We start from the raw sequence: 24,083 nt of genomic DNA, 5'->3' as shown, positions 1-24,083 counted from the left end.
GTCTTTGAAAATATAATTTTTATTTCTTGAAAGCTAGCCAGTTCCTGTAGCTAATCTATTTCTAATATATGCAGTTGGTTGGCATCATATTTTTGTACTGTACAAAACTTTGTCTAACACCTAATCATCTACTCTGTGTTGATTTGAATGAACACAAGGATGCAACTCAGTAGTGATCAAAAGCTGGCTTAAGAAAGACGATGAAAATACTGAAAAGGCCGCTAGGATGTACGATAGTAGTGGCCAAATTATTTCCTAGTTAGTTTTCATGTTGAGCATTTTACGATCTCTATCACCCTGTTCCGAGACTTGATATTAGATCACTGTATATTATTTTGGTTACATGTGTTCAATCGCCCCTCGCCAAAGATGTTGAATGTGGAAGCAGGGTTTGTAGCAAATATTCTTGTGCTTCCAGATTTGGTGGTTTTATTTTTAATCTCTGCTTTGTTTTGTTTATTTGGAATCTTATGTTACATGAATTGTTTTGTCGGTGGGATCTTTTAGCCGACATTATTAGTTTGATGAACTATTCATATTGACTTAAAATTTTTTGACACCGATTCTATCGGCGCTTAAGATCTGTGGACTAATGATGATACTTGATTATGCACCAGCTTCGAGTAATCAAAATCCCTATACTAATGCCGTAATGCAAATCATTTGGCCATCTAATGCCATTTTATCCACTTTCAGTTCTTTGGTAATGATTCTTTGTAGCCCACGATGGATACTAACAGGCATAAAAATGAAGTAAATCAATATGTTCGAGTATCTCGGACAGATTTTGTATTTTCATATTGTCAGTTTATTTGGATTTTGAGCATGAGGTACAAGCTGAATCTCTCATAAGTATATGATTTTTTATGTTACTATATTATTAGACCTCTTCATTGTTTTGTTTATTTTTTCAGAATTTAATTTGTTTCATATTTACCTACTGCTTAGAATGAGTGAAGAGATTTCTAAGATTACACGTGCATTGCACGTGCGCGTTTACTTGTGTGAGAGAAGTATAAGAAAGAACATTGCATCCGATTTTACGAAAATTGAATAAGTGCAACGCTAAGCTATCATTATGGGTCCCCTTAGTCATAATAAACAATATATCTATATATATACCTAACTTTCTCCACTTCCTTCTCACCTCCGAGCTGTCCTGTTTGGTTGAAATATGTTGACAATATGGGCATGGCTTGCAAACAAAAAACAAATTCGTGCTAGAATTGGGCGCACAGTATGCTAGGCTTGCAAACAAAAAACAAATTCTACCGCTCAAACAAAGATCATGCTCATTTTCTACGTCACGAGACTACCACTAGATATGCAAGAATGTGTGCACTGTGTCGATGCAACTGTAGTATGTTTGCTCGCTCTAGTGGATCCCTCAAATGGTACGTCCGAGAAGAGGGATCGTGGTACGAAAAAGGATTCTGAAAATAACTCACCTTGAGGTTGTGAAGGTGGAAAAGGGAATTCAATACATGACACATTTTCAAGATCTTTGGAACTGACTTTATATTACTCAGGAGTTGAGACGTTTTGCGAGACACTACCAATTGTTGAGATAAGAGAGAAGTGATCGCTTGCAAATTAAGTCATGTACGAGTGTTCATGTCCCACACTTAAGGGGAATGCAACTCGTTGTGATGTGTTTGGAGTGAATTAGGTTGCTTGGGTTAGACCCGAGTGGTATTGGAATCATCGTGAAAGGTACCCTGGGTTAGGATCCACTATGACCACGAGTGTTGTGCTCCCAAGAGTTAGGGATACATTCCAACTGTTAGAAACCCTAGCTACAACGAACACAAGTCATGGGAAATGACCTAGCAATCTGCCGCGCGCTGTTTCCGGAATGGGTGGATACCTTAGATGCGTGGGACATATTCCGTTAATACAAAGAGCTCATGACATTCGCAAGCTAGTCATTGGATCATGCGAGTTGGACTTCACTGCTTGATGCACTACATCAAGTTTCGCACACGTGCATTTAGTGTTTAGTGGTTAACCCGTAACCTAATTCTTGAATATTTTTTATGGCGCTTCATAGTTTATTTTTATTTTTGGCAAGTGTTGTGTGCCGTGTGGCCCAACTATAGAAACGTCTGTGATGAAAGCATTGAGTCTCGAACAGAAGTCTTGCATTTTCTATCATTTTCTAGCAATAGGTCATGCAAGATGCCTCCCACCAAGGGCCGTGTCACCGAATTTCTAAGCACAAATGTGCCCGCCATGCTGAATCACGATCCAATGACATTGTTGCATCTATCGTAACTTCATGGGAGGAGACCTTGCGTGCTGAGAGAGAGACACTCCATGAAGTTAGTTGGAATAGCACTAGAAATAGTTTACCGTCTTGTCACCGGAGGATAAAGTTTATCGCTCGATGATGCATTTAACCTAAGAATCAATCTTGACTCTATCTTTTAAATATTGAAAGAGTGAATTCTAATTTTTACCTCCTACTTGTGCGTGGTGACACCAACTGATCATTTGCCGAGATGAACCAATTTAAGAAACTATGGATCCATTTTCTCGGATGCATGTCGGTTGGACTAGGTGTGAGGTGATATGAGGAGGACAACCAGGAGTGCAATGGATGGAGAAGAGAAGGTTGGACATGATTTTAAGTTACACCCTCCAAGCTTTAGAAAATAATAGAACCGCCGAAAATGCTAGAATGTTGTAAAACGGGGTTCAAAATTTCTTATTTGAGGGTATTCCAAGATGATTTTTACTAAATTAATATGTCACAAATGCATAACTAATGGGTATAAGGTGGAACTCACTCATATTTAAAATCACCATGTTTTATATAGACCAAAGAGTCATCCCGAGATATTTCGAGGTACATGCATGATTCATTTCGAACCTCTGGAATTACCTTAATTTCTTCCTTGCCCGTGCCACAAACTTATCTCCTAAAATATATAGTAGACGTTATCAAATTTATCCGCTAATGTGAAGTTTGGCAATAAACATGAAGTCCCATTTGGCATCAAAATATTTTTGATGTATTCAAGAATACTTATGTTTCTGAAAATACGAAAGCGTTAAATACTTTTTAGGTGTTTGGATCAAATAAATGGTATGATTTAAAATTCAAGTATTCTCCAAAAATGTGAGTTTTTTTATGTATTGAAGAAAGAGGCCCGGCCCTCTTTAAAAAAAACTGCTAAAAGAGTAAATCTGTGGTACTTAATTTGTTAGTCATACATTAGTAGTCTGGTTTTAAATACGCCACAAAATACTGAGCTACCAAACTTAGCGTCTATGTATGCCCTTATAAATAGCAAGTTGTGGTATGCAAAACCATGGTGGTTGATAAGGGTGGTAGGTGCCACTCGGGGTTCTGCATTACCCCTGAACAACGTTCTGTGCCTCAGCAGCTGAGGGCGGCGACGATATGTCGAAGCGGTTGAGTGGCCCGAGGAAGAGGCTAAGGAAAGGTCTGTGGTCTCCTGAGGAGGACATGAAGCTGATGAACCATGTTTTCAAGTATGGCCATGGCTGCTGGAGCTATGTCCCCAAGCTAGCAGGTACGTACTGTACCAACAACGCGAACCCAGATAGCTCTCCCCCGATTGCTTAGTGGTTATCCTACTCATAACATTGCAAGCGTTGTAACTATCAATTTTTTGTACTACTCCATTACGATTTATTTTCACCTATGATTTACAAGTGACTAGATAGGTTTATATGATTTTTCAGTTTTTTATATGATCTTATGCTTTTTGGTGTGGGGACAAAATGGAATTAATCTTCTTGGAGTGCTACTTCCATGGAATTTCTCGGAACTAATGGCGTCGTTACTATAGGCATTGATAGGGGTGGAAAGAGCTGCAGGCTTAGGTGGCTAAACTACCTCAGGCCTGGCCTCAAGAGGGGTGCATTCTCTCTCGAAGAGGAACATCTCATCGTCCGTCTCCATTCCATCTTAGGCAATCGGTACAGAACTACTGAACCTGTTTGCCTTGTTTTAATAGGTAGACGAATTAATCGGTAATTCTTCGCTGTTCTGTTGCTCCTTCATCAATTGCTCCTCGAATTTGTGGCCACGAGCAGATGGTCTGAGATCGCGGCGCGGCTGCCGGGGCGGACGGACAACGATGTCAAGAACTTCTGGCACTCCATCATCAAGAAGAAGCTCCGCCGGAGTGGCATCGACCCGGTCACCCACAAGCCGGTCACTGAGGGAAACAGCAACCGTGCTACCGTGGCCACCGCCACAGCCGCAACACTCAAGGCCGAGTTCTTTGAAGCCGGGCATCATCTGTCTAATGTTCCTCCTCAGGCGATGGCAGAAAGCTACTTGTACGTCCATAGTAGCAACATGGACGACGGCGCCAGCGCAGGCGCCCAGGCCTCGGTGATCGACCACGGGTGCTGCAGCAGCATATCCATGGCGCCGTCGGGGGACTTCACTGGCTACTTGGAGTTGGATACTATGCACGTGCACCCGCCCATTATCCCGGTGGTGTCGAGCTCCTCCAGCACGGTGTGCTCGATTGCTGCCGTAAGCTCCGCCGGCACCGTCGGCACCAGTGCCACCGTCGAGCAATGCAACAATAACCAGCTGTGGCTGGAGTCGGGGTGGATGGATACCTTCACGGACGCTGCCACCGACAAATATGGCGCCGGCGCCGGCGCGACGCTCGACGATCTCAAGTGGTCTGACTGCGTGTTCGACGCCCGCTACCATCTGCACAGCTAGGGCATCATCCTACAGGGACACTGTATCTATTCCGCGCGCTATTGACTGCAAGGAGGCGGTGCAGGCTGCGCGCACAGGCTCAGCAACTGCGGCGAGCAATTCATTACCGCATGCTATAGATTGTGTACCGCACGTATACCGATAGCTATTGTTTAGTGATTTGATTTGTAACAAAAATTCATATCTCTTGGCCGATCCATTGATTGATGCCATGTCATTGCTGCCATATATAAGGTGTAAATAATTGCATATGATGTTATACATATTATAAACTTTTTCCGTTTCTTGATCCCGTTTAATGAAGAAGTGGGTTTCATTCCAAACTCTATATAAGTGTGGGGTTCATCAAAACTTATTTCAGTTTCAAGTGATTTATTTATAGATTATTGCTTTTTTCTAAATATACCATCTTAAACCCTCAACCCTGGGGTCGTTTCTAAGTTCTAACTGAACCACCAAATCTCAATTCATGATTACTGAATCTCTCAACTTTCTCATCTTGACTTCAAATTTGTTTGGCACACTAAGAATGGTTGATCAGCATGAGAACATCATATTTTCCCCCATTTCTCTCACTTACCAACACGTTAGATCTATCATCTCCTACATCCATCAAACATTCAAACCCTTCTCTAATTTTTCTTTTTTCCATCCATATTTTTGCCTATCATCTCTCAAACATTCCTCGCAGTCTAGCAGTCCCCTTAAATAACTGAGGGATAAAGCATGACTTGTAGAATGGTGATATAATAATTTACCGGAGCAAGGTCAAGATAAGCAGGAAGATGGCTCTAGTGTAGTGTTGGTAAATTTTGGCATGGAGAACAACCAGAAGAAGTATAGTGAATGCGTGGAGCCTCACTATAGGAAAAAAGACAAATGTATTGTGAACAAGGTGGATTTTCAACTATCCTTGAGTCTCCACATAAGACAATCATGGATTGGGTGGAGATAAGAGATTCTATTGTGACCATGGTCAATGGAATGATGCATGATTGGCGTGTAAAAGAGGGGGAGGAGGTAGACTGGTTCTTCTAGACGAAATTATCCGTGAGCATACATGTCCAGAAGGTGCTCCTAGACACACAAACATGAGTGTATAAGATTTTTTTGATAAAGAAAATATATTAATATATTAATATTGTGAATATACCAATTACACCTAGGCAAGGCATCAACATGTCCAAAGACAGCAATGATGCACACAACCAAGAAAAAGAGAGAGAGAGAGAGAGAGAGAGAGAGAGAGAGAGAGAGAGAGAGAGAGAGAGAGAGAGAGAGAGAGAGAAAGCCCCCATAACGATGATGAACCACGCGCAACAGTAGCACTCCAACCACCATTGAATACAACACTTGGACTACAAAAGAGATTCCCCAAAAGCAACGTCTTCAAGAAGAAAACAATGCAAACACGTTGTCATCGCCTGATCGAAGATCTTGGATTTTCACCCTGGAGAAAATCTAAGTTTTCAAACCAATGCCTTCAACAAGACCATTTCTAGTACAACTAATGAAGGTTAGACCTTGGATTTAGATCCTAAAAATCGTGACTCGGTACTCTAGAAGCACCACAAAAATGGAGTCCACCTGTGCTGCCACCCCACTAGCCATGGTTGTTGCTGCAAGTCATCAAACACCCGACAAAGAGGAAGAACTTGAGCCTTATAGTCTTCATAGAAACCAATACACCTCTCCGCCATTACAAACCTACGATTGCGGCCACCATGAATTTCTCAACCTCAGTCAGTTTCATGGAAATCTATATTTAGACATATACCATGGCATCGACAAGAAAGTGATGCTTCACGCCACACCCTCATGAAATCTAACTAGCTAAAGATAAGGCCGTGCATGACCATGTAGATACTCATTGGCTCCAAGCGCCAATTAGCGCAATTCTCCTATGGGAAGTCCAGAACTCCTCGGCGCAAGATCGGAGGATGACATGAAGCAGATCGGTGACATTTCGCGCCAAGATCATCATGGCGAAACCATCTTTATTTACAAGACCAGTAGGCCCCCATGCTGCCAGCCATCTACCGGTCACACTGGCCTTAGTGTACAAGGCATATGTGCACGTCTGCACTGGCCTCAATCTGCCTTGGGGCCTAGATCAGACCCTAAGCCAAAGATGAGATCGAAACATTACATTTGTCACCGACATGCCAATACCTCCACATTGCCACTCTACCAGAGGACATCCAGCCCCGGCCTCCAGGGTTGTGCTGCTCTACACCCCTAGCTAGCGCCCCACCTCCACTCGTGGAGCACCGCCTTGGAGCGCCTCTCTAGCCCTCCATCTTCGGCAGGATGGGCAATGCCACTGCCACTACTGTCGGTAGTAGCGGTGGCATGTCGGAGCCGAGATCGGGGAAGGAGAGTTCTAGGGTTCGATGGGCATCCCTGGAGCCGCTTGGGGGGAGCTACACGGGAGGAAGATTGACCCTTATTGATCGAGAGTAGAGATAGTGGACAACTACAAGAAAAACCATATCTTTGCAGTATGATGAGACATCTGCATACATTACCCACGGGATTTTCTCAAACACCCTGCACAATCATGTTCCAGAAGCATTCATATCGGACAAGGAAGTAGTTGGCGCAAAATATCGGACATCGCCGCCGATGCATAGGCCGCCTCGAAACCACGACGACCCCCCTCCACCGCCTCCCTGCGTCAAGAAAATATGATTTCACGAGAGTGAGAGGGTAACGGGGAATTTCCAACAATAGCACTGCTAATCTCTCCTCGAACGTCTGCCACATGTACCACGCTATAAGACACATACGGTGTTGTGTGAAAGCAATGAAAAGCATTGGATCACGATCGAACGAACCAACTCGCGAGCACCGCGAATAGGTGAGAGAGTGCCTGCGCACGAAATAGATTTTGGGTTTTATGAATTGGAAATTGTACAGTAGAGTACACTTTTTCGAAAGTTGACTTACTTATTAAGTAGGAAAATAGTAGGAAAATGCCGCATAAGTTAAATATTACTACGTCCATCCCAAAGGTTAAGGCTTTATTAAAAGGTCAAACCAAGTAAAATTTGATAATTTTTTTAGAAGAATTAATCTATCAACAAATATGATATCTTATAGATACCATATGTGAATATATTTTATTATCTATCTAATGATATTTATTTTATATTTTGCATGTTAACGATTTTGGTAAAACCTTGGTAATACTTGACATAGTTTGACTTTCTAAAAATAATATAATCCTTACACTTTTGTGATGGAGTTTGTATAGCAATCAATTTTATTTTGCAAATTTTATATACCTCACTAGGTTTAGAGGATACAGAACTGACTCACGAGGAAAAAGTGGAGATCTCGTGCAGTCGTGCATCGTAGAGCATGCATATAAACCAGAATCCATATGCAACTCACATTTTGCGGGAAAAAAAGGTCTACAACTCTATAGCAAACCCTCCATAACCGGATATTTAGATCTACTAGTAAACGTGCACGTGCCACACACGTGTAATCTTATAAATTTATTTATTTATTCATACAAATTTAACAAAACATAACAATAATAAAAAAAGAGGTCTAATAGTCTACTAAAAGAGCCACCATAAAAAATGAACCTATGCATGCACAAGTGTCAGGATAAGAAAATAATATACTTATAACTTCAATGTCTTCCGAGCAAAAAAAAAGAAGAACATGATACTAAAGTAAATAATTTTCCCCCAATGAGGTTCCATTCAATTTTGCACTTCATTTTTTAACACTACTCGAATGTTAATCGATCCCAAATTTCAAGAATTTCAAGCCAAGCAATTAAAGCTAAGTGTAAGTAAAATTTGCCATCTTCGGAGCATTTCTAAACATGCATCATGTAGGACATATAATCTTGTTCACACCTTCCCTGACAAAAATCCTCTTTGCGTGCCCCTTTGACACCGTTCTCTAGCGAGACGCCACCTCTGCACTTGCACTCGCCACCTGGCGACGTGCCCGCGATCCTAGCTGGCTCCTATTGCGTCCCTCGACAAATCAGGGTTCCACGTGATCCGCATCACATCGATGCATCACATGTATGAAGAGAAAAAAAACATGGGGAACTTTGTGGACTCCTGATTACAAAAATTACAAAACAATTGTAATCAAAGAGAAGCAACCATATCGCTCCAAGAACTCTACCAAAGAAAACCAAAAATGTTCTCAGAAATTTTTAAAGATGGAGTGGGCGTTTTTCATCATGCCAGAATCTACTTGTCAGAATCAATTTCAGATACAACACGGTAGAACAGACATTTCTCCAAGGGAACAATCAAAGAAGAAACCATACCTCAATGACCAGATCTAGGAGATAATCATCCCAACAAAGGATGAAATAAAAAACAGATAGAACACTCTTATTATTTATTAACCGTGTTTCCACTTGCTTCTTTATAGCGGTAAGTATGATCCAGTACCGCTGACTGCAAAGAAAAGAAATGGCATCATGAACCATATACTCAGACATGCCAATTTATAGAAGTTCTGCAGATGTAGTTTTATGCCATCATGAACCATATTCATCCATGGCGGATCGGCTCACAAGACGAGGGCTTCAACATCACCCAAGATGCCTCCTATGTGACAAAGCTCGAGAGACAATCCAACATCTCTTTGTAGCTGCCCATTCTCTCGGCAAATCTGGCAGGAAGTCCTGTCCTGGCTGCGTCTTGTAGACCACCCTCAGGTGAAGCCAACCTCTTTGATTGGTGGCATGCCGCAACACAACACACCCCGAAGCCGATGCACAAGGGGCCGGCGACTGCGACGTTGCTGGTGCCATGGATGTCTGGAAGCATCGCAATGACTGTGTGTTTGAGGGAGTGCAACCTTAAACTCGAGACCTGTGTGCCAAAATCAAAGAAGAAGCAAAAAACTTGGGTTACTGCATGCGCAAAAGGGCTCAGAGATGTGTTGCCAACAAGCTGGGATGTTTGCTGAACTCCCCAATCTGTAATACACTGTGTGTAAACCTCTTAGGAGGCGTGTAAACTAATTCTATCTTTTCAATAAAATGAAACACAAAGAGTCCTTTGTGTTTTCTCGGAAAAAAATAAAATCAGAGGTATCTAAGCAACACAATGACATGAACCAGTGGCGGCACAAATGAATTGACAGGTATACTAATTTCAACATTAACAGACATATGTGCTAACAAAGGTCGTGAGTGTACATAACAATAGCAGCAAGACATAAACAAAACAAGCAGCACAATTTTTAAGTTTCATCATTCAGAAAACAACAGTGAAGCAGATAACCGAGTATGGTTTGCCATTACACTATTGAAGAGAAATCAGACAACTGAGTATGTATTTAAATTAATAGCAGATGCATGTATGGATAATTAGAATATAAGTATTATTTTAATAGTCTACAAAATAGAGAGGATTCTTCTTTCTTGACTTGCTCCTCAACAACCACTCACATAGCTCCTGGATTAACAGCATGTTTCCCTAATCTCCTGGGTGTGTACGACATATACTTTCAAGATGGTCAATACACTTTCTGTTGCAAGCTTCTATTCAACTCATACAGAGGAATCATATTTTTGCCCGAACCATTATTGCTCCTGGAATTTTCTGAAAAATATGAAACCAGATATGCATCAAGATATTTTTTATAACAGAAGAAAAACCGAACAAGTCATCTAACCAACACATTGGAACAAAATGAGTACACATGATTAAAATGACAGATTTCCAAACAAACATATGTAGCATGCAAGAAATTAGCACTTGAAGTAGATATAAATTGCAGACAAGAGTTTAGATGGCACAAAATAATAAATTGTGAAATTGCGTTGAGATGAAATACATGATTAGTTCTTACACTAGTAGAAAAAGAGGCTTCCGTTCACCCCCATTAGTCCCGGAAATATTCGAACCGCGACTAAAGGGGGCTTTAGTCGCGGTTCGGGAGGCGACCCGCGACTAATGCTCCATCCGCGACGAAAGGGTACCCCTTTAGTCGCGGTTGGTAACACCAACCGGGACTAAAGGGCTATGGAGGGATGCGGCCGGCGGAAAAACCTTTAGTCGCGGTTGGGGACACCAACCGCGACTAAAGGGTACCCCTTTAGTCGCGGTTGGTGTCCCCAACCGCGACTAAAGGTTTTTCCGAGTTTTTTTACAAAAGAAAATGATAGAAAATTCAAAAAAAAAATTGTTTTCAGATTCTTGTATGTTATGCAACCTACTATTCGGAGAAATTAAGAAATTCGAATTTCCACTTTTTTTGCAAAAAAAGTTTAAAAAATGGTAAAACCGCAATAACTTTTGCATACGACGTCGGAAAAAAACGTATAATATATCAAAAAAATCCTGGGAAAAAGTTACATCCGATTTCACCAGGGTTTACCCGGTTAGCCAATTTTTAGATTCTCAAAATTCCAAATGGAAATACAAAAGCAGGAAGATTTTAGTTTTTTCTGTAAATTATGGATTTTATATTTTTTTAATTTTTTAAAACCTAAAATTAATAATTTCATTCTGCATAAAGATTACTATCATTTTTACCCAATTTTTAGATTTTCAAATTTTTAGATTTTAGGTTTGGCAAAAAAAATATTTAATTAATTAATAAAATTAAAAATAATACAAATTAAAAAGTTAATGTTTATTTATTTATTCAATATTATTATTACATCATTACTTTTGTTTATTAAAATAATTATTTGAAATTCAAACAATAAAGAAATATGAGATCGATCAACATGTTAATAGGATTGATATGATACTACTATCACATACATGCGCGCGAAGCACTTGGATGCGGAACGGAATGGAACTTGAAAGTTAAGCGTGGTAGAGGTGGAGTAGTGGGAGGATGGGTGACCGAGCGGGAAGTTTGACCACGAGTAAGTAATTTGACTAGAGATAAGTGTAGTTAGAGATAGAGACTAAGCTATGCAAATAACTGAAATGAGAGAAATTCTGAAAAAAAAAAGAAAAAAAACAGAGTGAAAAGAAATTAGAAATCCAAATGAATTTAAAAAATTTAACGAAATAGCCTTTAGTCCCGGTTGGGGACACCAACCGCGACTAAAGGTCCTTCGCCCAGGCGCACGGTAGCCGCCCACGTGGACGGGCCTTTAGTCGCGGTTCGTAAGCAACCGCGACTAAAGGAGGGGGGCCTTTAGTCGCGCTTAATTAGTCGCGGTTGCGCAACCGCGACTAATGGCAGTTGCGAACCGCGACTAAAGGCCATTTTTCTACCAGTGTTAGTATTCCTTACCAGGGAAAGATACGAAGAAACTGATGCCACGTCAATCTTCATTCCAGCAACTATACATCTTATAGAACACATTGAACTCCCCCATTCCATCGCTACTTCTGCCATCCATGGAAAAGCATTGCCTAGTAGGGTTCAAACATTAATCTGTGATATTCTACAAAGCGCAAGCTCCTACCAGCAGTCCAGCACCACACCACCATAGTAGCCATTTTCAAACCTCTGCCTCCTCTCCACGTCGTTGCCTCTTAGGGCATATTTTCCATAAGCCACTGAGCCCGGATCAGTGAAAACTGCACGCTTGCAGGCCCGGCCGGGCTATCCAAGTTTTGAGAATCCAACCAAACCAGTCAAATAGCATCCGTGCGCAAATTTTTGGTGGGGCTACTTTGGTTCAGAACCAAACACACCCTTATTCCTGTGTAGCGCCATGCTGTCAATCCATTCATACCAACCTAAAACCATGTAAAGAAATCTCATAAATGTTGTGATTTCCAAAATCTGATAAATATGTTATACCATAAACCCGAAAAAACTAAAAAAAGAAGTGAATGCGAATGTAAACCTGTCACTGCATGCTTTATGTGTCATGTGATTTTCATGTAAGCTAAAATTTATCTCTAAAATAGCAGCCCTGCTAATCACCTCAAACCAAAATTATGGTAGTATAAATCGGAATCCAGAATCTGATTCACCTTAACATGACCTGGCATTATCAAGCAATACGACTCAATCAATTTAGCTTTAGAATATTGGGAGAGATCATGATGCTAGCAACTTGTGATTGTTGTCATGGAACCATGTCAATCTTCATTTTCTCTAGAATAACAGAAAATGGTTGGACGGGAGTGGCCTTTGGCGCCACGGCACGTATGTAACTCTGCATTGTCCTCTGTAATTTATCTGAAACAAAAGAATTCCAAAATCTCGGAAACTCACAAATGTATGGAACACGTGCATCCAGAAAATCCAGCATGTCATTTGGCAAAACCTGTATTTGATGATGTGGGTATCAGCAGTGTTAACTATGAACATTGCCGAGCTATGAAATTCAGATCTAAGCACTACAGAGGAACAAACCTGCCAGTGATATGGTCGCAGTAGAGGTATCATGGTCAATCTGCGGAAATCATTCCATGGTCATCAGAAAATTTTAAGAGCATTACAACAAAGAACAACTAACTATAGTAAGCTAATTCGAAGTTAGCCTACTGAATGTTCTTTAAAGTTGAATTCTAACTTTTCAGCAGCTAACCCACGGACAACGCGGCATGCAGTGCGAAGCCCAAATCACGTCGGCCAGGGCTGGGTCGGACAGGGCAAGGCGCTGGTGACATACGGGTGGTGATCTCAGATGAGCTCCGCGGCCTGCTGTAGGCAGCGGCGGCGTGATTGGTGGCGGCCTGCAGCGTGTCGGCCTGCCTGTGTGCGGTTGCGTGCTTGGGGCGGCATGCAGTGCGCGGCGGCGCTTGGGGGTGGCCTGCAGCGTGTCGGCGTGCTTGGGGGCGCCCTACAGTGTGTGGCGGCGGCGTACGTGCGGGGGGAGGGGGGTGACCTGCAAGATGCGGGGGCGTGTGCGGCGTGCTTGGTGGCGACGTGCGAGGGGCATCCTGCAGTGCGCGGCGGCGGCGTGCGGGGTGGCCTGCAGGGTGCAGCGCCGTGTGCAACGTGCGCGGGGACGCCCTACAGTGCGTGGTGGCGGCGTGCGCGGGGATCGTGCATAGCAGTTTTTCTTTTGTCTGCCGGCTGATCTCCTGGGCGTGGTGCTGGGCCGCCTCCCGTCCCTCGGCGACCGCGTCCGCCTCCGCGCCGTGTGCCGCCCGTGGCGCACGATCGCCGCCACCATGCTGCACCTGTCTTCTCCGCAGCTACCATGGCTTGTCTTCCGCGACGGCACCCTCCTGGACGTCTCCAACAACACCACCCACCGCGTGCGCCTTCCGGGCGACGCAGCGATCTGCTACGGTGCCGGCGAGAACATGCTCTTTCTCCTGCACGACGACGGCCGGTGTTCCCTGCTGAACACCTTCTCCAACGACCTGACCCCTTTGCCCGAAATAGCCGCTCTCCTTAAGGTTCACGACGTCGTCAAGAGCTCCGAGATCATCATAAAGGTGGTCACGTCCTCCGCGCCTAGGCTCGTCGCCGTTCTGTTCAGCTCCAGTTATGGAAGCGGCATCTTGGCTTCTACCTGCCGGCCGGCCGGCGAGAGCAACTCCTGCCAAGTGCTCCTTGCACAAAAACAGTCCTGGTACACGGACACGATCTTCGACATTGTGTCAGCACTTGCTAGGATTCGATCAGAATTGGTTCATAGGTTCTCTTCGCTCCATGGCGAAGGAGGAATTCAGGAGGAATATCTGGAGATATCGATTACAAGCCACGGCCTCTGCCGTATTCTAATCGCCAACTATTACAGAAGCTTCCATCGCTATATATAGTTCCCGTCACGGTATCTCGGGTTGGGCCGTCTTGCTCGCCTGTCTGGATACGCCTGGTCCAGATGGGCCTTCTCTTGTTGGGCTTCGGCCGGTGTAGTAGAGGTGGAGGTAACATTCCCCCTTCCTTGATTACCGGCTTGACCCCAAGCCAGTGCATGAGGAAACCTCTGCTGTAGCTCCTCCAGGTCTTCCCAAGTCGCCATTGACTCCGGTTGTGAAGACCAATGAATGAGCCCTTGAGCAATGGAACGGTCGCCTCGAGGACGCAGACGACGCTGCAGCACATGGAGAGGAAACTGCAAGATATCATCAGGAGAAGGAAGTGTAGCAGGAACCTGATAATTCTGACCCAACGCCTTTTTTAGCTGCGAAACATGGACCACTGGATGGATACGGCTGCCCTCCGGAAGCTTCAGCTGATAAGCAACCTCCCCCACACGAGACAGCACTAGATAAGGACCATAGAATTTGAACAGAAGTTTGTGGTTAGCACGAGGAGCAATGGAGGATTATATATAAGGCTGCAGTTTCAGGAAAACCATATCGCCAACTTCAAATGTGCGTTCACTGCGCTTCTTGTCCGCTTGACGTTTCATTCTTTGACGTACCCGCTCCAAATGCTGCTTCAGCAAACGAGTCATCAAATCACGCTCTGCCAACCAAGCGTCGAGGTCTGGAATAGGGCATGTATCATCCACTGACAAGCCCAATTGACGAGGAGACCTGTTGTATAGGACTTCAAATGGAGACTTCCCCAGAGCAGAATGTAGACTCGTGTTATACCAATACTCGGAGAGGGGTAACCACTGCAACCACTTGGAAGGACAAGCATGGCAGAAGCACCTCAAGTACGCTTCCAAACATTGGTTGACTCGTTCTGTCTGACCGTCAGTTTGTGGATGATACGACGAGCTCATCCTCAGGAATGTGCCCGAACGACGAAATAACTCCTTCCAAAAGGCACTTGTGAAAATACGATCTCGGTCAGATATAATGGACTCTGGCATACCATGCAACTTGTGGATATTGTCCATGAATGCTGCCGCTACTGTCGAAGCCGTGAACGGATGGGACAAAGGAATGAAGTGAGCATAACAAGAGAACTTGTCGACCACTACCAAGATGCAATTATACCTGCCTGATCTAGGAAGACCCTCAATGAAATCTAAGCTGATCATTTGGAAGGCTTCATCTGGTACTGGCAGTGGTTGAAGCAAACCTGGGTACTTGGCTCTGTCTGGTTTGGCTTTTTGACAGATAACACATTCAGCCACCAATTTCTTGACAGATGCTTTCATTCCTTTCCAGAAGAACAACTGCTTGACGCGACGCAGGGTAACAGGTATACCAGAGTGACCACCAGCTGGGCTTGCATGCAAAGCAAGGACTATCTTCTCCTGTAACTCTGAAACTGCTGGTAGCCAGATACGATCCTTGTATCGAATGACACCTTTGTGAAGTGTATAACCTGGTTCAGACGAAGGAGACATTGCCAGGTTACGAAGCAACTCCACTGCTCGAGGATCAGATCGATAAGCTAACTCGAGTTCCTCCATCCATACAGGTTGACTCGAAGAAATTGCAAGCACACTACTGTCTTCATGAGGACGACGAGACAAAGCATCAGCCACACGGTTCTCGCTACCCTTCCTGTAGGTGATACGGAATTGAAGTCCCAAGAGTTTAGTGAAAACTTTCTGTTGCCACAGTGTATGCAAACGCTGCTCAGATATACTAGCCAGACTGTTGTGGTCTGTTCGAATCAGGAACTCTGCGTGCTGTAAGTAACAACGCCACTTCTCGACAGCCAGCAGGATTGCGAGATACTCTTTTTCATATGTAGATAAGCCACGGGTGAAAGGCCCCAGAGGTTTGCTGACAAAGGCTATTGGATGGTCACCTTGCATAAGCACAGCTCCAATTCCATTGTCTGAAGCATCAGTTTCGACCACGAATTCCTTGGAAAAATCAGGAAGAGCGAGCACTGGCGCCGACACCAAAGCATCCTTCAAGGCTTGGAAGGAAGCTTGTGTCTCGCAAGTCCATACAAAAGGAGTATTCTTGCGAAGCAGATTTGACAAGGGTCAACTGAGAGCGCCATAATTCCTGACGAATTTACGATAATAACCAGATAAACCCAGGAAACCCCTCAATTGCTCAGATCAGTCGGAACAGGCCACTCCTTGACATCTCGAATTTTAGAATCATCAGTGGACACTCCTGCACTGCTGATAACATGCCCCAGATTATTTATAGACCTCTGAGCAAACTCACACTTCGATGCTTTAACACGCCATTTCTGTTCCGACAGTAAGGATAACACTTGCTCCAGGTGAATCAGATGATCTTCATATGACGAGCTATAGACGAGAATATCATCAAAAAACACTAAAGCTGACTTCCGGAGGACTGGGGATAAGGTCTTGTTCATGGCATTCTGAAAGGTTGCCGGTGCTCCAGTCAAGCCAAATGCCATAACCAAGAATTCAAAGTGACCATGATGAGTATGAAAAGCTGTCTTGTGTTCTTCACCGGGTGCCAAGCGAATTTGATGATAACCCGCCCTCAAATCCAATTTGGAAAACCAACTTGCTCCATGGAGTTCATCCAACAATTCATCTATTACTGGCAGCGGATAACGAGTTTTGACAGTAAGCGCATTCAGACGCCTGTAGTCCACACACGACCTCCAAGACAAATCTTTCTTCTTGACCATGATTAGTGGTGAGGCAAAAGCACTAGTACTCGGACGAATCACACCAGATTCCAGCATTTCAGCTATGTGCTTCTCAATCTCAGTTTTCAACTCAGGAGAATGCCGATACGGCCTACTGTGAACTGGTGTAGCCCGTGGTAGCAAATGGATATGATGGTCAGATCCACGACGAGGTGGTAACTCTGTCGGATTTTCAAATAACTCAGAGAATTTATTCAGCAACTCTTGCACAGCAGCAGGAACCTCAGAAAGCATCTCAGGTTGTAACAGAAATAGTGCATACCATTGGCAAGACAATTTGTCCGGCAGTTTTGTAGGATAACGTTGCATCGAAAACAAAAATTTTCCTACCGCGAACACGCAATCCAAGCCAAGATGCAATCTAGAAGACGGTAGCAACGAGGGGGTATCGAGTCTCACCCTTGAAGAGATTCCAAAGCCTACAAGAGGAGGCTCTTGTTGCTGCGGTAGACGATCACTTGCCGCTTGCAAAAGCGCGTAGAAGATCTTGATCACGATCGGTTCCGGCGCCACGAACGGGCAGCACCTCCGTACTCGGTCACACGTTCGGTTGTTGATGAAGACGACGTCCACCTCCCCGTTCCAGCGGGCAGCGGAAGTAGTAGCTCCTCTTGAATCCGACAGCACGACGGCGTGGTGTTGGTGGCGGTGAAGAAGTCCGGCGGAGCTTCGCTAAGCTACGCGGGAGATATGGAGGAGAGGGGGGCGGCTAGGGTTTGGGAGGGGGTGGCCGGCCACTTCAATGGGGCGGCCAGCTTGTGGTCTTGGGGTGGCCGGCCCCCTCCCTTGGCCCCTCATTATATAGGTGGATCCCCAAGTGTTGGTGTCCAAGTCTTCGAATAAGACCCGAACCAAAAACCTTCCATATGTGGGAAACCTACTCAAGGAGGGAGTCCTACCCAAGGTGGGACTCCCACCTTTCCTTGAGGTGTGTTGGCCGGCCACCCTAGGGGAGTCCACCTTGGACTCCTCCCCTTTAGGGTTGGCTGGTCATGCAAGTGGAGTCTCTTCGGGACTCCACTTTCCAAAGTGCCATTCTTCCGGACTTTTCTAGAACCTTCTAGAACCTGCCATAAATGTACCGGATCATTTCCAAACTTGGAATATGACTTCCTATATATGAATCTTATTCTCCGGACCATTCCGGAACTCCTCGTGATGTCCGGGATCTCATCCGGGACTCCGAACAAGTATTCGAACTCCATTCCATATTCAAGTTCTACCATTTCAACATCCAACTTTAAGTGTGTCACCCTACGGTTCGTGAACTATGCGGACATGGTTGAGTACTCACTCCGACCAATAACCAATAGCGGGATCTGGAGATCCATAATGGCTCCCACATATTCAACGATGACTTCAGTGATCGAATGAACCATTCACATATGATACCAATTCCCTTTGTCACGCGATATTTTACTTGTCCGAGGTTTGATCATCAGTATCACTCTATACCTTGTTCAACCTCGTCTCCTGACAAGTACTCTTTACTCGTACCGTGGTATGTGGTCTCTTATGAACTTATTCATATGCTTGCAAGACATTAGACGACATTCCACCGAGAGGGCCCAGAGTATATCTATCCGTCATCGGGATGGACAAATCCCACTGTTGATCCATATGCCTCAACTCATACTTTCCGGATACTTAATCCCACCTTTATAACCACCCATTTACGCAGTGGCGTTTGATGTAATCAAAGTACCTTTCCGGTATAAGTGATTTACATGATCTCATGGTCATAAGGACTAGGTAACTATGTATCGAAAGCTTATAGCAAATAACTTAATGACGAGATCTTATGCTACGCTTAATTGGGTGTGTCCATTACATCATTCATATAATGATATAACCTTGTTATTAATAACATCCAATGTTCATGATTATGAAACTAATCATCCATTAATCAACAAGCTAGTTTAAGAGGCATACTAGGGACTTCTTGTTGTCTACATATCACACATGTACTAATGTTTCGGTTAATACAATTATAGCATGATATATAAACATTTATCATAAACATAAAGATATAAATAATAACCACTTTATTATTGCCTCTAGGGCATATCTCCTTCAGTCTCCCACTTGCACTAGAGTCAATAATCTAGTTTACATTTGTAAAGATATAACACCTTGGCCTTCTAGTGTTTTATCATGTTTTGCTCACGGGAGAGGTTTTTGTCAACGGATCTGACACGCTCAGAAACGTATGTATTTTGTAATTCATTTGCGTCTCAACGCATCACTCATTTCCAAATGAGTCGGCATTTAAATATGTTTGGTCTTCTGGTGGAACCTTAATTCCGCGGTCCGAAATATGTTACTAATATTGTCACACACAATATAGCTTCAAAATTCTGACTCTGTCTGAACTACACCAAGTTCTCAAAGAACCTCTTGACTTTAACATCCTTTGTCATTTGTCAAAACAATGACATATTCTGCCTTCTTTTGTAGAATCCGTCACAATATTTAGAACTCTTCTAAATCTAGCATAGACAACTTCTAGCTCATTGTGCTACCTTTTAAACAACACTTAGTCTAATTTGAGATTGAAATTATATTTTATATGTGACAAAACCAATATCGGTGTAACACCTTACAGCGATTTGTTTGTCATTTCTTCATACAAATATATATATATATCCTTAGTTCTTCTAAAGTACTCAAGGATATTCTTACTGTCGTCCAATGATCATCATATGAATCATTCTGGTATATGCTCATAACACTTTATAGCACATGATATCTGATTGTGTACATATTATTCGTGATCTATAATCACTCATGTGTTTTTACTCATTGAGTGTCAGATACACTCAAGTCTTGTTAAACCTTCACATGACAAGAACATTTTCTTAATATTTCTATATTGAACTACTTCAACATCCATCATATGTACTTTGACTTAAACTTATTTATGTGTTTCAATCTATCTTCATAGATCTTGACACTAAATTTGTTTCAGTCCATATCCTTTCATTGAAGTTAATTTCTCAATGAAACCTTTTTAATCAAGTATATAATTACATCATTTATAACCAACTATATGTCACCTACATAAAGTATTATAAATGTGTCTTAGCGCTCCCACTTAATTTCTTGCAAATGCAAGCCTCTTCATCATCTCTTGATGAAATCAAAAACTCTTTGACTATTTCATCTGGTGAAGATTCCAACTCCGCGATACTTACTTCATCCAATTGAAGTTCGTATACCTATCTAGTATTTCACGAACCAGCAAAACTCTTGGTTGTATCTTATATACACCTTTAATACATACTTCTGATAAGTAATGTATTTTGCCATCCTACTAGCATATCTCATAAAAGAAATATGTAGTGATTACTAGAATAATCCACATAGACTATAAGCATTGCTACGGAAGATCTAATCTTATCGTAGTCAACTCTTTGAACTTTGTCGTAAACAATTTTTCGACAAGTCGAGCTTCTTCAAAGATATTTCATCCAAGTCTATAGATCCATTTACTTTCAAAAAGTATTCATCTATTATGGATTTCATGGCGCATGGCCATTTTAACGGAGTCAGGGCCCATCATAACTTCTTTGTTTGTAGTTGGTTTATCATTGATCAAAATCAATCCTTTGTCCACAAATCATTTATTTGATCACAAAATAAACCATACCTACAAGGTTCAATATGTACTTCGATCTCCATGACTAAAACACTTTGTAGTCATGGGAGCCATGATCGTTGTGGCCGCTTCCGAAACCAATTCCGATGCTGCGCTACTCTGATCATTATGCTCAGGTTCATAAACCTTATCAAATTATATTGTCCTCCCACTCAAATACTTCACTAGAAACAATTTCTCGGAAATAAGAAACATTGACAAACACTTTTGTCTTTGTCTCGTGGGAAGAATTCCCAATTAAATCTCTGGGATAACCAACAAAGACATTCATCCGATTTTGGTTGTAAACTTATTTACTTATGCTATGCATACCAATATTTAAGAAAAGACTATCAGGTTTCTTACCTATGCCATAACTCGTATGGTGTCATTTCAACGGATCATGATGATGCTCTATTTAGTGTAAAAGCGGTAGTCACTAAAGCATAATCCACAAAAATATAATGGCGTCATAATATTTTTATCTCATCATTAATCCAACAAGGTTTGGATACATATCTTGAATACTATATCATCATTATGATACTCCAAGAAATATGAGTTGTAGAACAATTTCATAACTCTCTTAGATGTTCGCTAAAACTCGTAATTCAAATATTTCCACCATGATCCAATCATAGATATTTGACTTTTCTATTACGATGATTTCCACTTCATGCTGAAATTTATTTGAATCCATTCAAATGTTTCAAACTTCTTCCTTATTGAATATATCCACATATATATACTCAATTCATTGTTGAAAGTTTTCATGAAGTAGAAGAATCTCCCGCACACAACTATGCCCAGTGAACCACATACATCATCATGTATTTTTCCACTAAGTTAGTTGCCCGTTCAACTTTTGGCCTATGAACGGTATTTTAATCATTCTCTTTAGAAAAGATTTGCAAGCGCCAAATGATTCAAAAATCAAATGACTCCAAAAATCCATTTGCATAGAGTTCCTTCATGCGTTCCTTTCTAACATGACCTAAATGGCGGTTCCACAAATAATTGGAATTCAAATCATTTGTCTTATGGCATTTTTAGCATCAGTGTTATGTATGTGTGTTTCACCATTAAAATTTATAATAACTTATCCATCGTTCATGGAGTAATGTCATAATTTGAACAACTCATTGTTTTTATTTGACAAGAACAAAATAACAATTATTAAGTTCTTTATTATAAATTCTAAGGGCTAGATAGAATGCCAACGATGAACATAATAACACTTTATTTTTGTTCCAGACGTGCATTCCTATCATATTCCTTGTCAGTCATTTAGGCCATTGTATTCTTGTATTGCGTTGTTTTGTATGACACTTCATACCAGCCAATATGGTACAAATACCCAAGAATTTCTTTGTGTGACCAAACGAGGAATACATCCATAACACGTATATCATTGATATACACCTGAGCTAGACTTTCTAGTCTTTTCTTTTCTTTCTGCCAGAATATCTTTTGCAGTTTCTCTTTTAGCTTTCCTCATTATTCAGAAAAACACTTCAACATCAATAACTTCTAGGTTTGTTGGTCAAATACCAATAACCTTGAGGTTCTTACTTTGAAGTTGATCATCATATGACAAGTGTTCTAGATTTCACTTATTAGTAACTATGATGAACAATTTCACTCATAATTTTATCCATCAATACATGACAACTTTTTGAGACCATGTCTGTACATGCTAGGCTCATAAAGTTTAACCTTGGTATTTGCATGTGCAAATCTAGCTTGCACCCGTTGTATGCACATGTAGAATCTATCACACCCGATCATCACGTGATGCTTCGATACGACGAGTCTTAGCAACGGTGCATACTAAGAATGATAACTTCATGGATATGCGAATATCGTTAGTGCCCCAATAGTTAGAGGATTGTGACGCCCGGCGTCTTCAACCTTCATACATTCCCATAAAACTTATGAGTTTATGTAGTCTCACCAAATTATATTCTATCATCTTGCAATAAGGTCTTAGATATCACATATATCTCATACCTTGATTATTTCTGAAAACTAAATTTTTCAGCTCCTTACTTTTCAAACAAATTTTAACTTCAAGTTTGACGGAGACAAGATAACTTTAGGTACTAATTGAAACCATAGCTCTTTGAATCAACAATGTGAGGTTTACTAAAAGTTTGCAATAGGACTTAATCAATTCTTGATTCTTTAACAATACGGTACCAATCCGTAAAGTTTCTTGTCAGATTTTAACAGTATTTCTATTTCAATAACAAGACTAGCGCATGGTAGAAAATGGATGCCAATACTACAAAATTAATTCAAAATACTACTCAGACTATGTTTATGATAATTAGTTCATGTTTTAATCTAATTACTAATGAACTCCCACTTAATACAACATCCCTCATAGTTGTTAAGTGGTACACGATCCAAATCCACTACACCAAAACCGATCATCACGTGAGATGATGTAGCTTCAATGGTGAACATCAACATGTTGATCATATCATCCATATGACTCGTGTTCAACCTTTCGGTTTCCATTGTCCCGAGGCCATGTCTGTACATGCTAGGCTCGTCAAGCAAACCCAAGTATTCCGCGTGTGCAACATGGCTTACACCCGTTATATGTGAACGTTGAGTCTATCACATCCGATCATCACGAGATGCTTCGAAACGACGATCTGTACAAAGTTGCATCCGAGGGGAGAACACTTTATTATCTTGATATTAATGTGAGGGATCATCTTATAATGCTACCGTCGCGTTCTAAGCAAAATAAGATGCATAAAGGATTAACATCACATGCAATTCATATGTGATATGATATGGCCCTTTAGTCTTATCGCCTTCGATCTTCATCTCCAAAGCACGGACATGATCTCCATCATTAACGGGGCATGATCTCCATCATCGTCGGCGTAGCGTCAAGGTCCATGGCGCCGTCTTCATGGTTGTTCACCTCATGTAGCAACTATTACAACTACTTTGAAATACTACTCAACATGAAATTTAAAGACAACCATAAGGCTCCTGCCGGTTGCCACAATACAATAATGATCATCTCATACATATTCATCATCACATCATGGCCATATCACATCACCAAACCCAGCAAAAACAAGTTAGACGTCTCTAATTTGGTTTGCATATTTTACGTGGTTTAGGGTTTTCGAGTAAGATCTAATCTACCTACGAACATGAACCACAACGGTGATACTAGTATTGTCAATAGAAGAGTAAGTTGAATCTTCACTATAGTAGGAGAGACAGACACCCGCAAAGCCTCTTATGCAATACAAGTTGCATGTCGAACGAGGAACAAGTCTCATG

General features: G+C 42.0%; 1 protein-coding gene across 1 annotated transcript; it reads left to right on the top strand.

Moving 5' to 3' along the window:
- Positions 1-3,406: 3,406 nt before the first annotated feature.
- LOC127349318 (uncharacterized) lies at positions 3,407-4,854 on the top strand. The gene is made up of 3 exons (XM_051375057.1): positions 3,407-3,539; positions 3,819-3,948; positions 4,066-4,854. Exons 1-3 carry the CDS (start codon positions 3,407-3,409, stop codon positions 4,712-4,714), a joined length of 912 nt encoding a protein of 303 aa, XP_051231017.1. The 3' UTR covers positions 4,715-4,854.
- Positions 4,855-24,083: the final 19,229 nt, after the last annotated feature.

The sequence above is a fragment of the Lolium perenne genome, chromosome 4, assembly GCF_019359855.2.
Source record: "Lolium perenne isolate Kyuss_39 chromosome 4, Kyuss_2.0, whole genome shotgun sequence".
In the NCBI taxonomy this organism is placed as follows: domain Eukaryota; kingdom Viridiplantae; phylum Streptophyta; class Magnoliopsida; order Poales; family Poaceae; genus Lolium; species Lolium perenne.
The sequence above is the reverse complement of the archived record's forward strand: the minus strand, read 5'-3'. Positions and strand labels throughout refer to the sequence as shown.